The sequence below is a fragment of the Camelus ferus genome, chromosome 3, assembly GCF_009834535.1.
Source record: "Camelus ferus isolate YT-003-E chromosome 3, BCGSAC_Cfer_1.0, whole genome shotgun sequence".
In the NCBI taxonomy this organism is placed as follows: domain Eukaryota; kingdom Metazoa; phylum Chordata; class Mammalia; order Artiodactyla; family Camelidae; genus Camelus; species Camelus ferus.
Window position 1 is genome coordinate 7,271,322 of NC_045698.1, and position 16,065 is coordinate 7,287,386.

General features: G+C 41.6%; 1 protein-coding gene across 4 annotated transcripts in view; it reads left to right on the forward strand.

The window, feature by feature from the left end:
* Positions 1–10,938: 10,938 nt before the first annotated feature.
* MARCHF6 (membrane associated ring-CH-type finger 6) overlaps positions 10,939–16,065 on the forward strand; it is a 70,600-nt gene continuing 65,473 nt past the window's right edge. For 3 of the 4 annotated variants that reach the window (XM_032469992.1, XM_032469999.1, XM_032469995.1), the window contains exon 1: positions 10,970–11,187. In XM_032469992.1, the coding sequence (XP_032325883.1) occupies positions 11,169–11,187 (19 nt within the window). In that variant the 5' untranslated portion in view covers positions 10,970–11,168. Of the gene's footprint in view, positions 11,188–16,065 lie in introns of all 4 variants that reach the window. The other variant, XM_032470002.1, reaches the window with a different exon arrangement.

Below are 16,065 nucleotides of genomic sequence, written 5' to 3' on the forward strand. Positions count from 1 at the left end.
GGCAGAGGAGGAAGATGGTCATAGGCCAGTGGGGAGACTGGCAAGACCCCTAGAACTGTGTTTGGAGTGAGAGAGGATCAGTTCTCTGAAAGAGAGGTAGATATTGTAGCCAGGAGAAGGGGAGATGGAGAACTTTACAAACAATAATAACATGTACGTTTATTCATATACTTAAAGTTTGTGGTTAAAAAAAACCCTTAAAAATGTAGAAATTCTAGTTAGACTCTAAGCAGTCAGAATGCTAATCATTCCATGAGTTCTCCAAGTGAGGTTGTAAAAAAGATTCTTTCTGAGGAAAACTGGAAAGTCCCTAATTCAAAGGTAACCTTGGAAGACAGGAAGCAGGTCTGAGGTATGCCTGACTTGCTTATCTTCGGGGTCTAACAGCATAGTGCACAAAATAAGCACTTAGTAAATGTTTGGTGATAATGAAGATGTACAGGAAGATAACAAAAGAAACTCAGCTTCAGAGCTTAGTGGTGTCCATAAATATAGGAGTGAGGAGTGCCAAGAGAATCCCTAAAGGTTCCTTTGGACTTCACTCATCTAAGATAAAATCTCTAGGAAGAACTTTGTGTAAGAGCAACCGCACAATTTCAGGTTCGAAGCCCAAATATCAGATGAAAATTTATATGTCAAGAGACTAATCAGTTAGAGAGGGACTCCCTTGGGGCCCTGGGGGCTGCCTCTGGACACTGCATGTAACCATGTGTGGCAGAGGCGGTTGACACTGGGGATTTTGGCTACATCCTCTGGAGCTAGCAAGTCAATACTGAAGTTTGGGCTAGCAGTGAGGCATGAGTATTAGCTTCCTGTGGCTGCTGTAACAAATGACCACAAACTAGATGGCTTAAGACAACAGAAATTTATCTCTCACACTTCTAGAGACCAGAAGTCTGAGATCAAAGTGTTGGCAGGGCAAGACTTCCTACAGAGGGTCTGAGGAGAATCCATTCCTTGCCTCTTTCAGTTTCTAGAGTTTGCCAGTGTTCCTTGACCTGTGGCTGCATCAATCCAATCTCTGCTTTCATCTTCTCGTGGCCACCTCTTCTGTGTGTCTCAAATCTCCCTCTGCCTCACTCTTATAAGGACACCTATCACTGGATTTATGGTCCACCTGGATAATCCAAGATGATATCATGTCAAAATCCTTAATTTAATTATATCTACAAAAACTTTTTCTAAATAAGGTAACATTCACAGGTTCCAGGGATTAGGGTGTGGACAAATTTTGGGGGCCACCATTCAGTCGATGACAACATCTCCCAAGGCAGTAACATTAAGAAGTTCATAGTTCATTCCTGAAAATGCTTGTTTGTTTGTTTGGGGGGTGGTAATTATGTTTATTTATTTATTAAGCGGAGGTATTGAGGATTGAACCCTGGACCTCATGCCATGCTATGCCTACACTCTACCACTGAGCTATACCTTCCTCCCTTGAAAATGCTTGTTGACTGCCATGGAGCTCCCAAGATGTTCTGGAGTTGAACCCATGAATTCACGTGGAACAACCCACATCCAACCACACTTGGAGATGGGATCTATTGCCAGCCTGTGGTAATCTGACATAGCCTGGGATATTTAAGAAATTCCTGGTCTAAAGGATCCTCTGGATGTGGAAATTTCCATGGTTAACTTAGATGCTTTTCTACTCTCAAGGGTAGACCTCTTGGTCCATGTATCCTTGGGGTCCTTGGGGTCCTTGGGGTCCTTGGGGCTTGTACGGCTCGGCAATTTGCAGAGTGCATGCTCAGGCACTCTAGCTGTGTGAGATGGCCTCTTAGAAAAGGGTTCAGTGGCCAAGGCCAGGCAGACAGCCCTGACAACCATACTCCCCTCTGAGGATCCTCAGTACAATTTAATAGCTTAAAGGCACCCAGAGATCCTATAGTAGAGAATACCAGTATTTCCCCACTGGCCTGCAATGCTTTACAATTCATAAGTCACACTTTGCTTTGGAAGGGAGACCTACTGAAAAGGAAATGTACACGCATGTGTTTGCACCGTGTCTTCTGCATTGGCAGAACGAGGAAATGTCAGATTATGCCTCCTTTCTGACCCCATTTGCCACCTCAGAGCTTGTGCCAGCTGCTGACTCTAAAGAGCTCTGGTCTGCTAGGCACCAGCTCACCTGCCGACTCGAGCGTGCTTGCCCAGGACTTGCTGACCTGCTTCACGTTGCAGCAGAGAGCACAGAACCCTCTGTTGTGCCGAGTCCTCTGAGGCCCTCCCAACATCCTGCTCTTTTATAACAGTTAAGGGGCATGTGGGTGAGCTCTTGTGTATGTGGCACCAAATAAAGCATCTCCTTCATCTGCTTCATTGAGTAATGAGGTCAGAAATGTGGCAACTCAATATGATTGTGTGTGGCTCAAGCTCAGCTTCTCTTCTTCTTCCCTTGTCTCTTCAGAAGGAACACTCAAGGCCCAGCTTACATCACACGGACAGACAGTCAGGACACCGTCACCCAGGAAGACCTGAGGGGGTCAACTATGATTTACCTGTCTGTCTCTTTCTTTCTTCCTTTTTTGGGGGCAAGAATTAGGAGAATGACACAAACAGAACAAGGTTTTATTTCATTGGAAAAATTACAGGAGAAGTTTGTCATAAAAGGCTGAAAAGTTTTTGTAAAATACACTTGTCATTATGAGTATCAACAAGAATGTTTTTAACGATAACAGGCACTTTCAAATTCAAGAATAATTTTAAAATTTGGCTGTCCTACTTAATGGAAAAGATACGAATGAGAGAATATGAAGGACCATGGCTTTCATGTGTTACTCCACAGATTATTAATAAATGCTGAGAATCTGCAGCCGTCACTTTAACCGAGTGATCAAACTCAGCAACGATCATCGTGGTCCAACCTGGCATCCTGGCCTCCTGATGGGCTACCACATGAACAACACAACATCGATGAAATATTCTTGCTAAAAAAATGTTTAGCTCGAATCATATCAAGCCTCCAGGCTAACTTTCAGTTTAAGGAAATACAGGGGCTAAAGGAACAGTTAAATGTCAGCAGGAGGAATCAATCAGACAAATTTAGAATGAAAGATATTGTATAAAACAAACTGTCCTGTGATCTGCCGACAGGCATTGTCTTCGGAAAATGAGAGGCACAAAGACTGTTTTAGGTTAAGGGAGACTAGATAGGCTTGAAATCAGTGGCAATGCATGAAGATCAGTCGGATGCTTGTTCAAACAAACTCAAAACAAAACTATAAAAGACCTTCTTGGGACAATTACAAAAACTTTAGATTCTAGATATTATGGTGTGGTAATGGTTTTAAAGGACATTATTCTAACTTTAGGAGATACATGCTAAAGTGCTTGGGGAAAATTGTTCAGACACATACTTCCAAAAGACACAGAAGGAAAAGAAAGAAAAACTATAGTTAAAATACATATGGGTAAATGTTAATAATCATTGAATCTAGGTTGAGGGCGTATAGATGTTCATTGTACTATTCCTTCATCTTTCCTGAATATTTGAAAACATTCATAATAAAGTTTTCAGGGAAAAAAAGACTGTGGTCTTGACATAGAAAACAAACTGTGGTTACCAAAGGGAAAGGGGGGAAGGGATAAATTAGGAGTCTGGGATTAACAGATACACACTACTATATATAAAACAGATAAACAAGAACCTACTGTACAGCACAGGGAACTCCTTTGAATTTCTTGCAATAACCTATAATGGAAAAGAATCTGAAAAAAAATATGTATATGTATAACTGAATCACTTTGCTGTATACTTGAAACTAACACAAGGTTGGAAATCAACTATATTTCAATAAAAAAAATTTTTAAAAAAACTGTGGTCTTGAAGGCCTTCATCTTAGAAACAGTTTGGCTTAAATTTCAAGTAATTTTTCTATGAATATTGTATCTGAATATATTAGGGATAAGAAACACTTGGAACTTTGGTTTGATGATTTGATTTGACTCAATGTACTTCTTTGTTGAGAATATCTGCCCATAGCATTGAAGTTAAAGTCATTACAAGGAGAAGTGCAGATATAACTGTTCAGACACATCAAACGTCGTGTATCACTGTTGCTCAATTGATATTTCAGCTGCCACCTGAATGTGTCTCTTCCTAAGATAGGCACTCGTACACAGGGTGCTATTTCAGCAGCAAAAAGTATCTCTGGGAAAAGTTTTTGTTTATTCAGCCAATACTTACTGACATACTGCTACCTGTCCAGGCCTGTGTTGGCCTAAGGGAAACTTCAGTAAATGAAAGGTGGCCACTGCTGCTGAAGACCCAAGGCCACAGACGTCCAAATGCACCAGGACAGGTGTGGCCTCATTCATACTCAAGTGCAACATTCTCTAAAGATTTTGCTTCTGCACATCCTAAAAAATTAGGTACACCTTCATTTCTTGATAAATAAAATATTTTATGGTATGTTTAAATAGCAGCAAAGATGTAATTCTGGCATAAAATGGATATTTTTAAATTGTTTCATCACTTAAAAAAAAAGATCCCAGTAAGTATAATTTCTTTGTAATCTCAGTCTGGTAATATCCATATCTGAAGTCTTTGTGGGCCGGTTTCTGTTATCTGTTTGTTAGTCCTTGTTTATATATGTATTTGATTATGCTTAATGTGCAGCTCATCATCCTTGTAAATTTATTTGTGGAAATTCTTTGAGGGCTAGTGTCATGGACTGAACTGACCCCCTAAAGTTCATTTGCTGAAGCCCTAGCCCTCAGTGTGACTGTATTTGGAGATGGAACCTTAAAAAATGTAATTAAGGTTAAATGAGGTCATAAGGGTAGGGCCCTCATCCAATAGGACTGGTGTCCTAAGAGGAAAAGAAAGAGACACCAGGCATGCACAAACACAGACAAGGCCATGTGAGGACGCAGAGGGAAGGTGGCCATCCACAGGTCTAGAACAGAGGCCTCAGGAGCAACCAACCCTTACGACACCTTGATCTTGGACTTCTAGCCTCCATAACTGTGAGAAATAAATGTCTGTTGTTTAAGCCATCCAGTCTGTGGTCTGCTTTTATGCCAGCCCTACCAGACTAAGGTGGCTAGGGAGCAAGTGCATTCTTCTGGAGAGAATTGGTGTTTGACTTTGCCGGGTACTTAGGGGTCCCAGCAGTTCAAGATCCTTTTCAACTAAGTTTACTCCTTGAGATTACTGGGTCACTGGAGTGTCACGAGTTTGAGGTGCAGTCCATGCCAGGGTTGGTTCATGGATACAATTTAACAAGGCTCAGCAGAAACAACTTTTCCTAGACGTTTTGGGATCAGATTTACTTTTGGTTCGCTATTTCCTCTAAGTTAGCAGCCTTGTGGGCCTTGGAGGAGGATCCTGATGGAAGGGCTCTTAGCAGATCTTTCACCTTGGGCAGGCTCTGGGCAGTGATACTTATTCTTCTTGCCACCGGAAACTGTCAAAACACAAGTTCAAAGTTTGCCTGTATCAGCAGAGCAAAAGTGACTGCCATGTTCCGCTTACAACCTGTCCTTAGATTTGGCCTGGTAGTTGCTTTACTATTTTTGTCAACTCTTCAGTGGTTTAAAAAATACGTTTTTAATATTTTATCAAGTATTTTCAACTGCTGTTTGAAAAAATGTAGTCTGCTATGTGCTTAAGGGAAGTGAACATCATTTTTCTCAATATTTTAAAAGAGAAGCTCTTTTACCCTGAGGTTTGTGTGTGGCCTTGAAGGCATCCATGAGTTCCTGGAAACTGTATGCAACATTTTGTGTTTATGCAATTTTTCTGGGGAAAAAAATTCGATAGATTTTATCAGATTGTCAAAGGTATTTTTGACTCAGATTCCCCAAATTTGAGAACCACTGCTTTAGAGTTCCGTCAGCACTTAGCAATTTTAACTAAAAAAGAAATGATTTCAGAAGAATTTCAAACTCATGAAAAAGTTGCAAGTATAGTACAAAAAACCCTCCCATATTGTCTTCACCCAGATTCACCAGCTTTAAAAATCTCTCTCTCAGTCATTCACACACACACACACACATACACGTTTTTTTCTGAACCATTTGACTACGAGCTTCAGACCTGATCCTATATCACCCCTAAATACTCCTGTGTGTATTTCACTAAATAAGGACATCCAAAGAAATCTCAGAAATCAACAGATTCAAGCCTACCATTCAAAGAACCTATCCAAATTTCAATTTTGCCAAAAATGTCTTTTTTAGTTCTTAGGTCCAGGATTCCTTCATACATTGCACTTAGTTATCAGGTCTCTTTGGCCTCTTCCAATCTGGAATGTTCCCTAGTCATTCTGTCTATCATGCCCTTGAGAATTTGAAAGCACACAGACCTTATATTTTCTAGGCTGTCACTCAACGTGATTCCATTTGATATTTCTTCATGCCCAGACTCAGGCATGTATTTCTGACAAACTTTGATTTTTCTTAGTATGTCAGTCTATCCCATCACCAGTAATGTTGACCTTGGTCATCTAGTAATGTTGATGTCTTCACTGTAAAGTTACTATTTTTCTTCCTGATTGTTGGACAATGCTCCAATGTTATGCTAAAATCTGGTTCCTCCTCGAAACTACACCCATTCTTAGCCTCCACTGACAACTGCAGTCTCAACCACTATCAGGTTGGTAAGTGATTTTCTGTTCATATCATTCCTTTTACATTTATTGGTTGGCATTATACTGCAAAGGAAGAGCTTTTCTTTCTCCCTACTGATTTATGTCATGATGAGCTCATGGATTCCTCTTTTATTCAATAGGTTGTAATCTGTTACTTAAATACTTATTTTGATGCTCAAATTGTCCCCACATTGGCCAATGGGAGTCCCATGAGCCAGTTTCTTTATCCTTGTAACATGGCTCTATTGTTTTTTGAGCACTTTCTTAATTTCCAGCACAAGATGTTCTAGGCTCATCTTGTAGTTTTCCCACTCCAGCTCTAAAATCTGACATTTCTTCAGAGAATCTTGGTTCCTCTTTTTTTCCCCCTCTTATAAGTATTTTTTTGAAAAATATTGAACTTTTTTTTAGAGCAGTTTAAGATTCAGGGCAAAAGTGAGAGGAAGGGACAAATATTTCCATATACCCCTGCACAGCCTCCCCCACTGTCAGCATCCCACCACGTTACCTTTGTTACAACTGATAGAATTGACACCTCATAATCACCCGAAGTCCATAGTTTGCATTACAGTTCATTTGGTGTTGTTCATTCTGTGGATTTGGACAAATGTATAATGACATATGTCTATCATTATGGTATCAAACAGTCTTGGTTCCTTTCAGTGGAGCATGGTATTAGAAACCAAAATCTGTGTACTCAGTATGCTCAGAGCTACTGGGGTATCACTGCATGTAGCTCCTCTCAGGATCTTTCAGAGTGAAAAACAAGAAAAAAAATATATATAACAAATATATATTTCCTAGTATATACATTTAATATCTGATATATATTATATATAGGTATATATATTATATATGTATATATATATAAAATTGACACTTGAACGACATGGGTTTGAACTGCATGGGCCCACTTATACTTGACATTTTTTCAATAAATAGGTACTACAGTACTACATGGTCCGAGGTTGGTTGAATATAAGGATGTCGAACTGTAGATAGGAGGGCTGATTATAAAGTTGTACTCGGATTTCCAGCTGCCCCTAACCCCTGCATTGTTCATGGGTCAACTGTATATATTTTTATTTGTGTTTATACTTTAAAAAATGAGTTCATAATGATACCTATATTTCCAATCAAACACCTCAGGGTTCTTTCTAGCCTCTCCCCTTTCCATGTTGGTATTTTCTCCAACAGTGGGAAATCTGATCATCATTCTTCAACATAATCAATTGTCCAACCACACCAGTCTACTCTCTCTGCCACATGCATGCCTCTCCTTTCAGCCCCCATGTTCTTGCCCACATTACTGTTGCCTCACCACAGGAACACAAGAGAAATGGAATAGAAAAGTGGAAGGGAAGGGAAGATGAGAGGGAAGGGGGGATATGAAGGGAAGAGTTTAGTGTTAAGATAATGCCATAAACTGCCTTCAATAATTTGTTAACATTAATAATGTTACGCTTACAGTAAGGCACTTTGCCTAATTATCATATTTATACTTGGTCCACAGCAATTCTGTGCATCTGTTCCAAAGTCATGGGTTTCTGCATAAACAAAGCTCACAGTAAAAAGTTGAAGGTTTAATGGTAATGTTAACAGTGTGGCTGCTAATGGCAAACAGGTGAGGTTTAAAACTTGGAGGCCTGGAGTTGGACAGACTTGTGCTCTAATTTAGTTCCTCTTCTACAAATGGCCAAAAGCAAGTTACTTATCAGCTGTGAGTCTCAGATGCCTCATCTGTAAAATGGGTATAGTATATACTTCACAAGATTGCTATTAATGTTCACTGGATGTCAAAGGGATTTGGGTTAATTATTGTTATTGTTAAACTTAGTGCTCAGAAAATTATAGTGTGTCCTCCTACACATCTCCTGTTGCTCATATTATTGCTATATGGAAACTCAGAATTACTAAACTATTGTACCCTCATGGCACAATAAACACACACACACACAGACACTGGAACCACATGTGTGCTATACCTCTAAATATTTCTTTTGATCCAAATAACTTTTTCTCAGATTGAAATTCTGTAGGAATTCTAACATAGGTTTCCTTGGATAAAAGTGAGGCAAACGAAAATATTTCTTGACAATCTTGGTGTCCTTGTTTGAAATTAATGAGAATTCTAATCATAATGCATATCTATTGTTTTGTCCTCCTGGTTCCTGTGGAAGATGTTCTTTCTGCACTTCAACAGTGTAGTTTAATGGCAGTGTACATGTTCTTACAGATCCTGATTCTTCAGCATAGTCATTTGGTTTAGGAACAGGCACCTAGCTGGACCAATTAACCGTTCTTCCTTATAAATTGTTAACTTGAGGCCAGAGATCATCACCCTCAGTCTGCCTGATGACGAAGCTGAAGATATGACCTTGGGAGCTATTAGTGGCCTTGTCTCCAGCCATGTGGAAGAAGCTGGTCTGACAGCATGAAACTGATGGGCAGGGAAAAGCAGAGCTGAAGGTTGTGGGCAGACAGGGGACTCTGGTTCTAGCAATCCCTGAGGTCCGCTGGACCACCACCCTTGTCACAGTTTGTTCATGTGAACTGTGTATTCCTCCCTTTTGCCTACCACCTTAGTTGGGTTCCTGTCTTGGTAACCAAGAGAGGTCTGACTGACTTATGTATCTCAAAGGGCTTGTTGTGAGGACTAAGGCCTGACATATAGCAGGGACTCAATAAATGTTGGTTGATTACTCATATTTAACCTCCAAAGGCTGAAATGAAAAAAAGGTGCGGCAAATCTCAATTCTAGAAGTAACTTTCCTTTGAGCATCACAAGGGAAGACACGTGAAGAGAAAAGGATGGAGTTCTCCACCCCCACCACATACACCACACCCCTCCAATCCTAGCCCAGTTCTACTGCCTGGAGGCTCACATACCTGCCCTGAAATTCAACTAGCACTCCCTTCTGTGAATCTCAAAGTCTACCTCTCTCAGAATCCTTCTCCCTTTTGCTGTACGACACCTAAGACTGAGTCCGGTGGTCCTGAAAACTGTGCCCCTGGTCTGAGCTTAGTGAGAAGTGGTCTGCCACAGGCCTTACGGGGGATTTGAGTGGTGTCCTGCTGAGTGGAAGGGATGGGGTTCAGAGAGTGAGCCTCCTTCAGATTCAATTTCTTGGGAGATAATATAGTCTAAACATACTTGAGGAAAAGCGTAAATATGCTCAGTTCTCAAGGTCATCCCTAGACATCAGTGGGTTTCCGTTATTATGACAAGAATTTGAATTCTTTCCTGTCTTGGGTAACAGGAGTGACATTGCTCAAATGACTCACATTAGTCTTCAAGGGCTGCTCTCTTTCTGGAGTATTCCATGTCAGTATTTTTGTCTCTTTCTAGATTGACGAGGCTTGGGGGAGTTGTTCTTCCCAATTCCTTCACTCACACAGATGGAAAAAAGATCGCTAGCATTCTTGAATCTATTTCTGCAAGTCATCTGCATATTCTTTAAAATCTGTCATTGGGATTAGAGACATCTTAAATTCTACTCAGGCAAGTCTAAAGTGGCGGCCTTCTGGCCTGTATTAAACAGTTCATTTAGAGAAAAAGCCAGGGATGATGGTGAGGAAAGGTGGTGTACTGATGGAGGCAGAGCTCTCATCAGGCCAAGGCAATTTAGCTTTGGCCAGGTAAGCGTCTGTAACTCAGTATATCAAGCCGTGTCAGTATCTGAACCGATTTCCCGTAGAGGTGGATGTTTCAACCTCCAGCCTAAGCAGTTTACTGAAGTAGTCCTTCCAACCAACTGCGTACGTCTCCCTAGGTGTAATTTTGGTAAAGTTAAGGCTTGCCTTTTCAGTTTCAGTGATAAATTAGTCCTTTCTCAAAATGTGCATCACAACTGCCCGCGTGCGGAACAAAAATGCACATTCCTCGACACGCGGCCACGGAATGTCGGGGCGGGGGGAGGTGGGTGCAGAACTCGTATTTTCACAGGCGCCCAGGTAATTCTTCGGCCCTGAGACCCGCCTTTGCAGTGCACCGCAGCCCGGCCGGCGCTGGGCTCGCCGCCCCGCCGTCAGGCGCTCGCTCACGCTGCTCGCCTCCCTCGGCTCTGAGCCTTCTTTGTGGCCTCCCTCGGTGTCACCAGAGTTCAGCTCCTACTAAGGTTTCAGCCTCGCTGCCTCGTGCAGCCCTCGGGACAAGGTCCAGGTGGCCCGACGTCCATAGGGGTACCCACCCGGGTTCCAGGAAAGACCCACACCGCCCCCCGCAGCCGCCGACTCCCGAGCGTGCGCGCCGCGGCCACTGCCGGAAGTGACGGCACCTGTCGTTGGGTCGCTCCACCCCTTCCGCCTCCGCGCCCCGCCCAGGCCTCTCCCCACCGCTCTCCCCGCCCCTCCCCCCCGCCCGCTTTCAGTCAGCCTCTCTCCCTCTCCCTCTCCCCTTCTCTCCTTCCTGTCGCTTCCTCTCTCGCACCTGAGCTCACGCACCTGCCTGGGCCCAGCTCCGCTCCCTCCTCCCTCCTCCCCTTCCCTCCCTCCCTCCCCGCCCCGGCCGGAAGGCTCCGGCTTTGGCCGCGGAAGCCTCGCGGCTGCGTCACCGCCGCCCCCCCAGACAAGATGGACACCGCCGAGGAAGGTAAGTCGGCGGCGCCCGCGCCCTTGCTCCGGCGCCGGGGTTCGGGCCGGGCCCGCGCCGGGTCCGCGGCGCTCGAGGCGGGCGGCGGAGCCGGGGTGGTGCGGCGGGGGCGCCCCTGCTCGGTGCGGGGGCGCGCGGTGACAGCGGCGGGACTCGGCGGGGGGGGGGGATCGCGGCGGGGTCGGCTCCCGGGCCGTTTGCCCGCCAAGCCGCCGGCGCGAGGGGCGGCGGGGAGCAGAAGGTGACCCCTCGGCACCCCGCGCCGTTTCCCGCCCGCGCACGCGTTGGGCAGGGGGCGCAGGGGCTGCGGTGGCCGCGGCCGGCGGGGCTCCCCGCCCCCTCCATCCCGCCAATCCCGGGGAGGGGGACGGTGCCGTCGTAGCTGCACGAAGTCTGGGGGCGTTTTCCCCACCCTTCCCCCACTAGGTTTTGTCTTTCTTTATGTCGTTTTGCCCATCGCTACCCAGGCCCTACGATTTCACGACAAAACTTCTTTGTTGACTCTGAAACTTCGCGAAAAATACCCCGCCAGGTGACGACCGAGTGGAGTGAACTGACCCCTGTTTAAAAACTTACCCTCTGCTTGCGTGCCCCAAAATAATTTATTTACTGAACGAGGAAGAGGAAGATCCAACGAGGTTATTCGAAGAAGGGAGGCCCTTTAGAATTCTTTTGTTTTGCTCTAGTGGTTTATTTTGTGCTTAATCCCTGACAATAAGAAGCAGAGTTTTGCGTGTTTGTTTTGTTCTTTGAGTGCGTATGTTTTGGATATGGCTGTTTTGAAACAAGCTCTTGTAAACTGAATATATACTTTAATACATAACTGAACATCTATGACTATTGAAATGCATTTGCTTATCCAGTGGAGGTAGTTGGGTTGTTTTTAAGCAGTTTTATCTTTTTAGAGACTGTCGATTAATTTAGTAAGTCTGTAGAGGAAATTACTATTCTGTTTCTTGATGTGTTTGGTTATCAGTGAAGATACGTTTATGCTTTGGGTATATTATGTGGGGATATGATAAGCGTCTTTCAGCCTTATGCATTGTGATTGTGGTGATTTTTAGATGAAGACAATTGGGGACTGTCGTGGCATGTAATAACGAGTGATAAAAAAAATTTGATGTGTATATATATAATGAGTGGAAAGAATCAATTATGTTTTTTAAAGAAGTTTTGCCTTCTATAATAACCAGCTGTAATGTCATTTGCATGTTATACTTGACAGTTCACAAAGCATATTTACATGTCTTCACGTTGACCTTACTAAAAGCCCTATGGAATAGGTGGGTATTATTTTACAGATGTGGAAGTTCAGGCTTAGTTATTTTAATGGCTTGTCCAAGTTTCACACCCGAGTAAAAGACAGATTTGAACCTGGGTATTCTGATAACAAATAGTTTTCCTTTCATTATGTCTCAGTTGTTTTTATTATATACAGTGAGTGAAGATAATCGCCAACAGACACTCCTTTGGAAAAAATAATAAAGTGAAGCTGCTGAGGTGGTTAGGAATTACTTTCTTTTGACAGATGGCCCTAGTGTGTAAATTTCCATCTACGTGGATGGATTCAGATTTTAATGACTTACTGTAGTAAGGCATGCATTCATTTATTTATCACTTGATATGTACTGTTATGTTTTATTAAATTCCTGTTATTTGAGCCTGGGCACTTAGTGCTTGCATACATTTATGGTGTGATAGTGGTAATTCAGAAATTGCAGGATCTCAAAGTTTATGTGGAATCATTAAAGGAGTATTTTCAGTGTGCTTCTAGTTCACTTTTTTCCTTGTAAAATTATAATCAGTGTGAGATATAAATGATATTTCTTTGTTGACTTGAACACTATTCTTTATTGAAGTAACTGACATTTACTGAGGACTTGATGTATGGCAAGTACTTTACCAAACACTTCATTCACATCTCATTTAATTCTCCTAACACTTTTAGGTGGGCAGTATTCCTTTTTTACAGATGAGGAAACTGAGGGTTAATATGATTAAGTAACTTACCCAAGGTCATACAGGTAACATGTCAGAGGCAAGATTCAAACTCAGGTCTGTCAGACTTCCTTAGTTAAATTAGATTTTTATAAGTAGATACCTGTGTCCAATATTGAGATAACTATATTTTTCTCACTCATTTTATAAGATGAATCATTTATATAATTCGACAAAACTTTATTTTTCATTTGTTTTATGACACTATTAGTCATGAAATGAAAGTGGATTTTAATACTTCTCATGCATAATTTTGCATAATTCCAACTTGGAAGTCTCCTGAAATTTTCACAATTAATGTAAATTTAGCTTGAAAAAATGCTGGAAGGAAAGGGAGGATTAAAGATTTAATGATAAAAATGATACAGTGAAAATACCAAAAAACTTGGAAACAACTTCTGTTTGTTAAATGAGCTATTCCAGATAATATCTTAAATTAAAAAAAATGCAATTGGGTTTTTACCTGGTTATGAAAGAAACATTTAAAAATTTTTTTTAAAGTGTTACTAAAATATCAACCTGCAAATAGTGTTAACATTTCCATCTCCTTAAAAATAGCATGTTTCTTTCCTCTAATGTTACCATATATGATGGTATAGTGCTTAGAATGTTTCACATTTATAGTAGACAATACTGATTTGTTAGAAAATGGTTACTTGCCAGATGAATTTTGACTTTTCATGTTGTGTTTGCTAGATATTAAAGATCTCTAAAGTGTTCGGTGTATTAAATTTTATTTTTGTAAAGTTACCAGATAATCTGTCCTCAGTACAGGCATAGGTTGTTTTATTGTGCTTCACTTTTTGAGCTTTGCTGGTATTGATTGTTTACAAATTGAGTTTGTGGCAACCTTGTATCAAGCAAGTCTGTAGGTGGCATTTTTCCAAAAGCATTTGCTCACTTCTTGTCTCAGTGTCCCATTTTGGTAATTCTCTCGATATTTCAAGCTTTTTCATTATTATTATATTTGTTATGATAATCTGTGATGTTACTATTGTAATTGTTTTGGGGCACCTGAACTTTGCCCACAAAGACAGAAGACTTGACAGATAAATGTGTGTATTCTGACTCCTCCACCAATCCCTGTTCCCATCTTTTTCTCTTTCCTTGGCCAGCCCCCTCCCCCTCAGGCCTTGAAACACAACAATATTGAAATTAGGCCATTTAATAACTCTACAATGGTCTCTTGAGTGTTCAAGTGAAAGGAGGAGTCATGTGTCTCTCACTTTTAATCAAAAACTAGAAATTAAGCTTAGTGAGGAATGCACGTAGAAATTCGAGATAGGCTGAAAGCTAGGCCTCTTGCGCCAGTTAGCCAGGTTGTGGATGCAAAGGAAAAGTTTCTGAATAAAATGGAAGTGCTATTTCAGTGAACCCACGATGATAAGAAAGAGAAACAGCCTTGGTGCTGATGGGGAGAAAGTTTTAGTAGTCTAGAGAGACACTCATACCAGCCACAACACTCCCTAAAGCCAAAGCCTAATCCAGAGCTGGGGTCTAATTCTTCAATTCTGTGAAGGCTGAGAAAATTGAGGAAGCTGCGGAAGAGTTTGAAGCTAGCAGAGGTTGGTTCATGAGGTTTAAGGAAAGGAGTTGTCTCCATAATACCAGAGTACAAAGTGAAGCAGCAAGTACTGATGTGGAAGTTGAATCAAGTTATCCAGAAGATCTAGCTAAGATAATTAATGAAGGTGGCTACACTGAACAACAGATTTTCAGTGTGGATGGATGGAACAGCCTTGTATGGGAGGAAGATACCATCTAGGACTTCCATAGCTAGAGAGGAGAAGTCAGTGCCTGGCTTCAAAGCTTCAAAGGACAGGCTGACTCTTGTTGGGGCTAATGTAGGTGGTGACTTGAAATTGAAATCACTGGTCATTTACCATTCTGAAAATCCTAGGGCTCTTAAGAATTATCCTAATTAATTATGCCTGTGTTCTATATATGGAACAACAAAGCCTAGATGACAGCATGGTTTGTTGAATATTTTAAGCCCATTGCTGAGGCCTACAGCTCAGAAGAAAACATTCCTTTCAAAATATTACTGCTTATTGACAATGTCCCTGGTCACCCAACAGCTCTGATGGAGGTGGTACGAGATAAATGTTGTTTTCATGCCTGCTAACACAACATACATTCTGTAGCCCATGGATCAAGAAGTAATTTTGATTTTCAAGTCTTACTATTTAAGAAATACATTCCATAAGACTATATAGCTGCCATAGATAATAATTCCTCTGAGAGATCTAGACAAAGTAAATTGAAAACATTCTAGAAAGGATTCACCATTCTAGATGCCATTAAGAACATTTGTGATTCATGGAAAGAGGTAAAAATATCAACATTAACGGGAGTTTGGGAGAAGTTGATTCCAACCCTCCTGGATGACTTTGAGGAATTCAAGACTTCAGTGGAGGAAGCAACTGCAGATGTGGTGCAAATAGCAAGAAAACTAGAATTAGTAGTGGAGCCTGAAGATAAGACTGAATTCTGTAATCTCACTATAAAACTGTAACAGATGGGGTAATGGGTGAACAAAGAAAGTGGTTTTTTGAGACCGAATCTACTCCTGGTGAAGATTCTATGAAGGATGTTGAAATGACAACGAAGCATTTAGAATATTATGTAAATTTAGTTGATAAAGCAGAGTTTGAGAGGATTAACTCCAATTTTGAAAGAAGTTCTGTTATGTAATTCCTTACCAAATCTTTAAACTTTAGAGCCTGAGGAGATCTTGGATATGCAGGTTCCTCATCCGATCCTGCAGTGCACTGAAATTTTTCAGTTAAAAAAAAATCTGTCCTTTGTTCAGGGATATACATTTTTTTTTAAAAAAACTAAAAGCACTGCACTGTTGGAATAGATGTTGCAAGCAAGTTT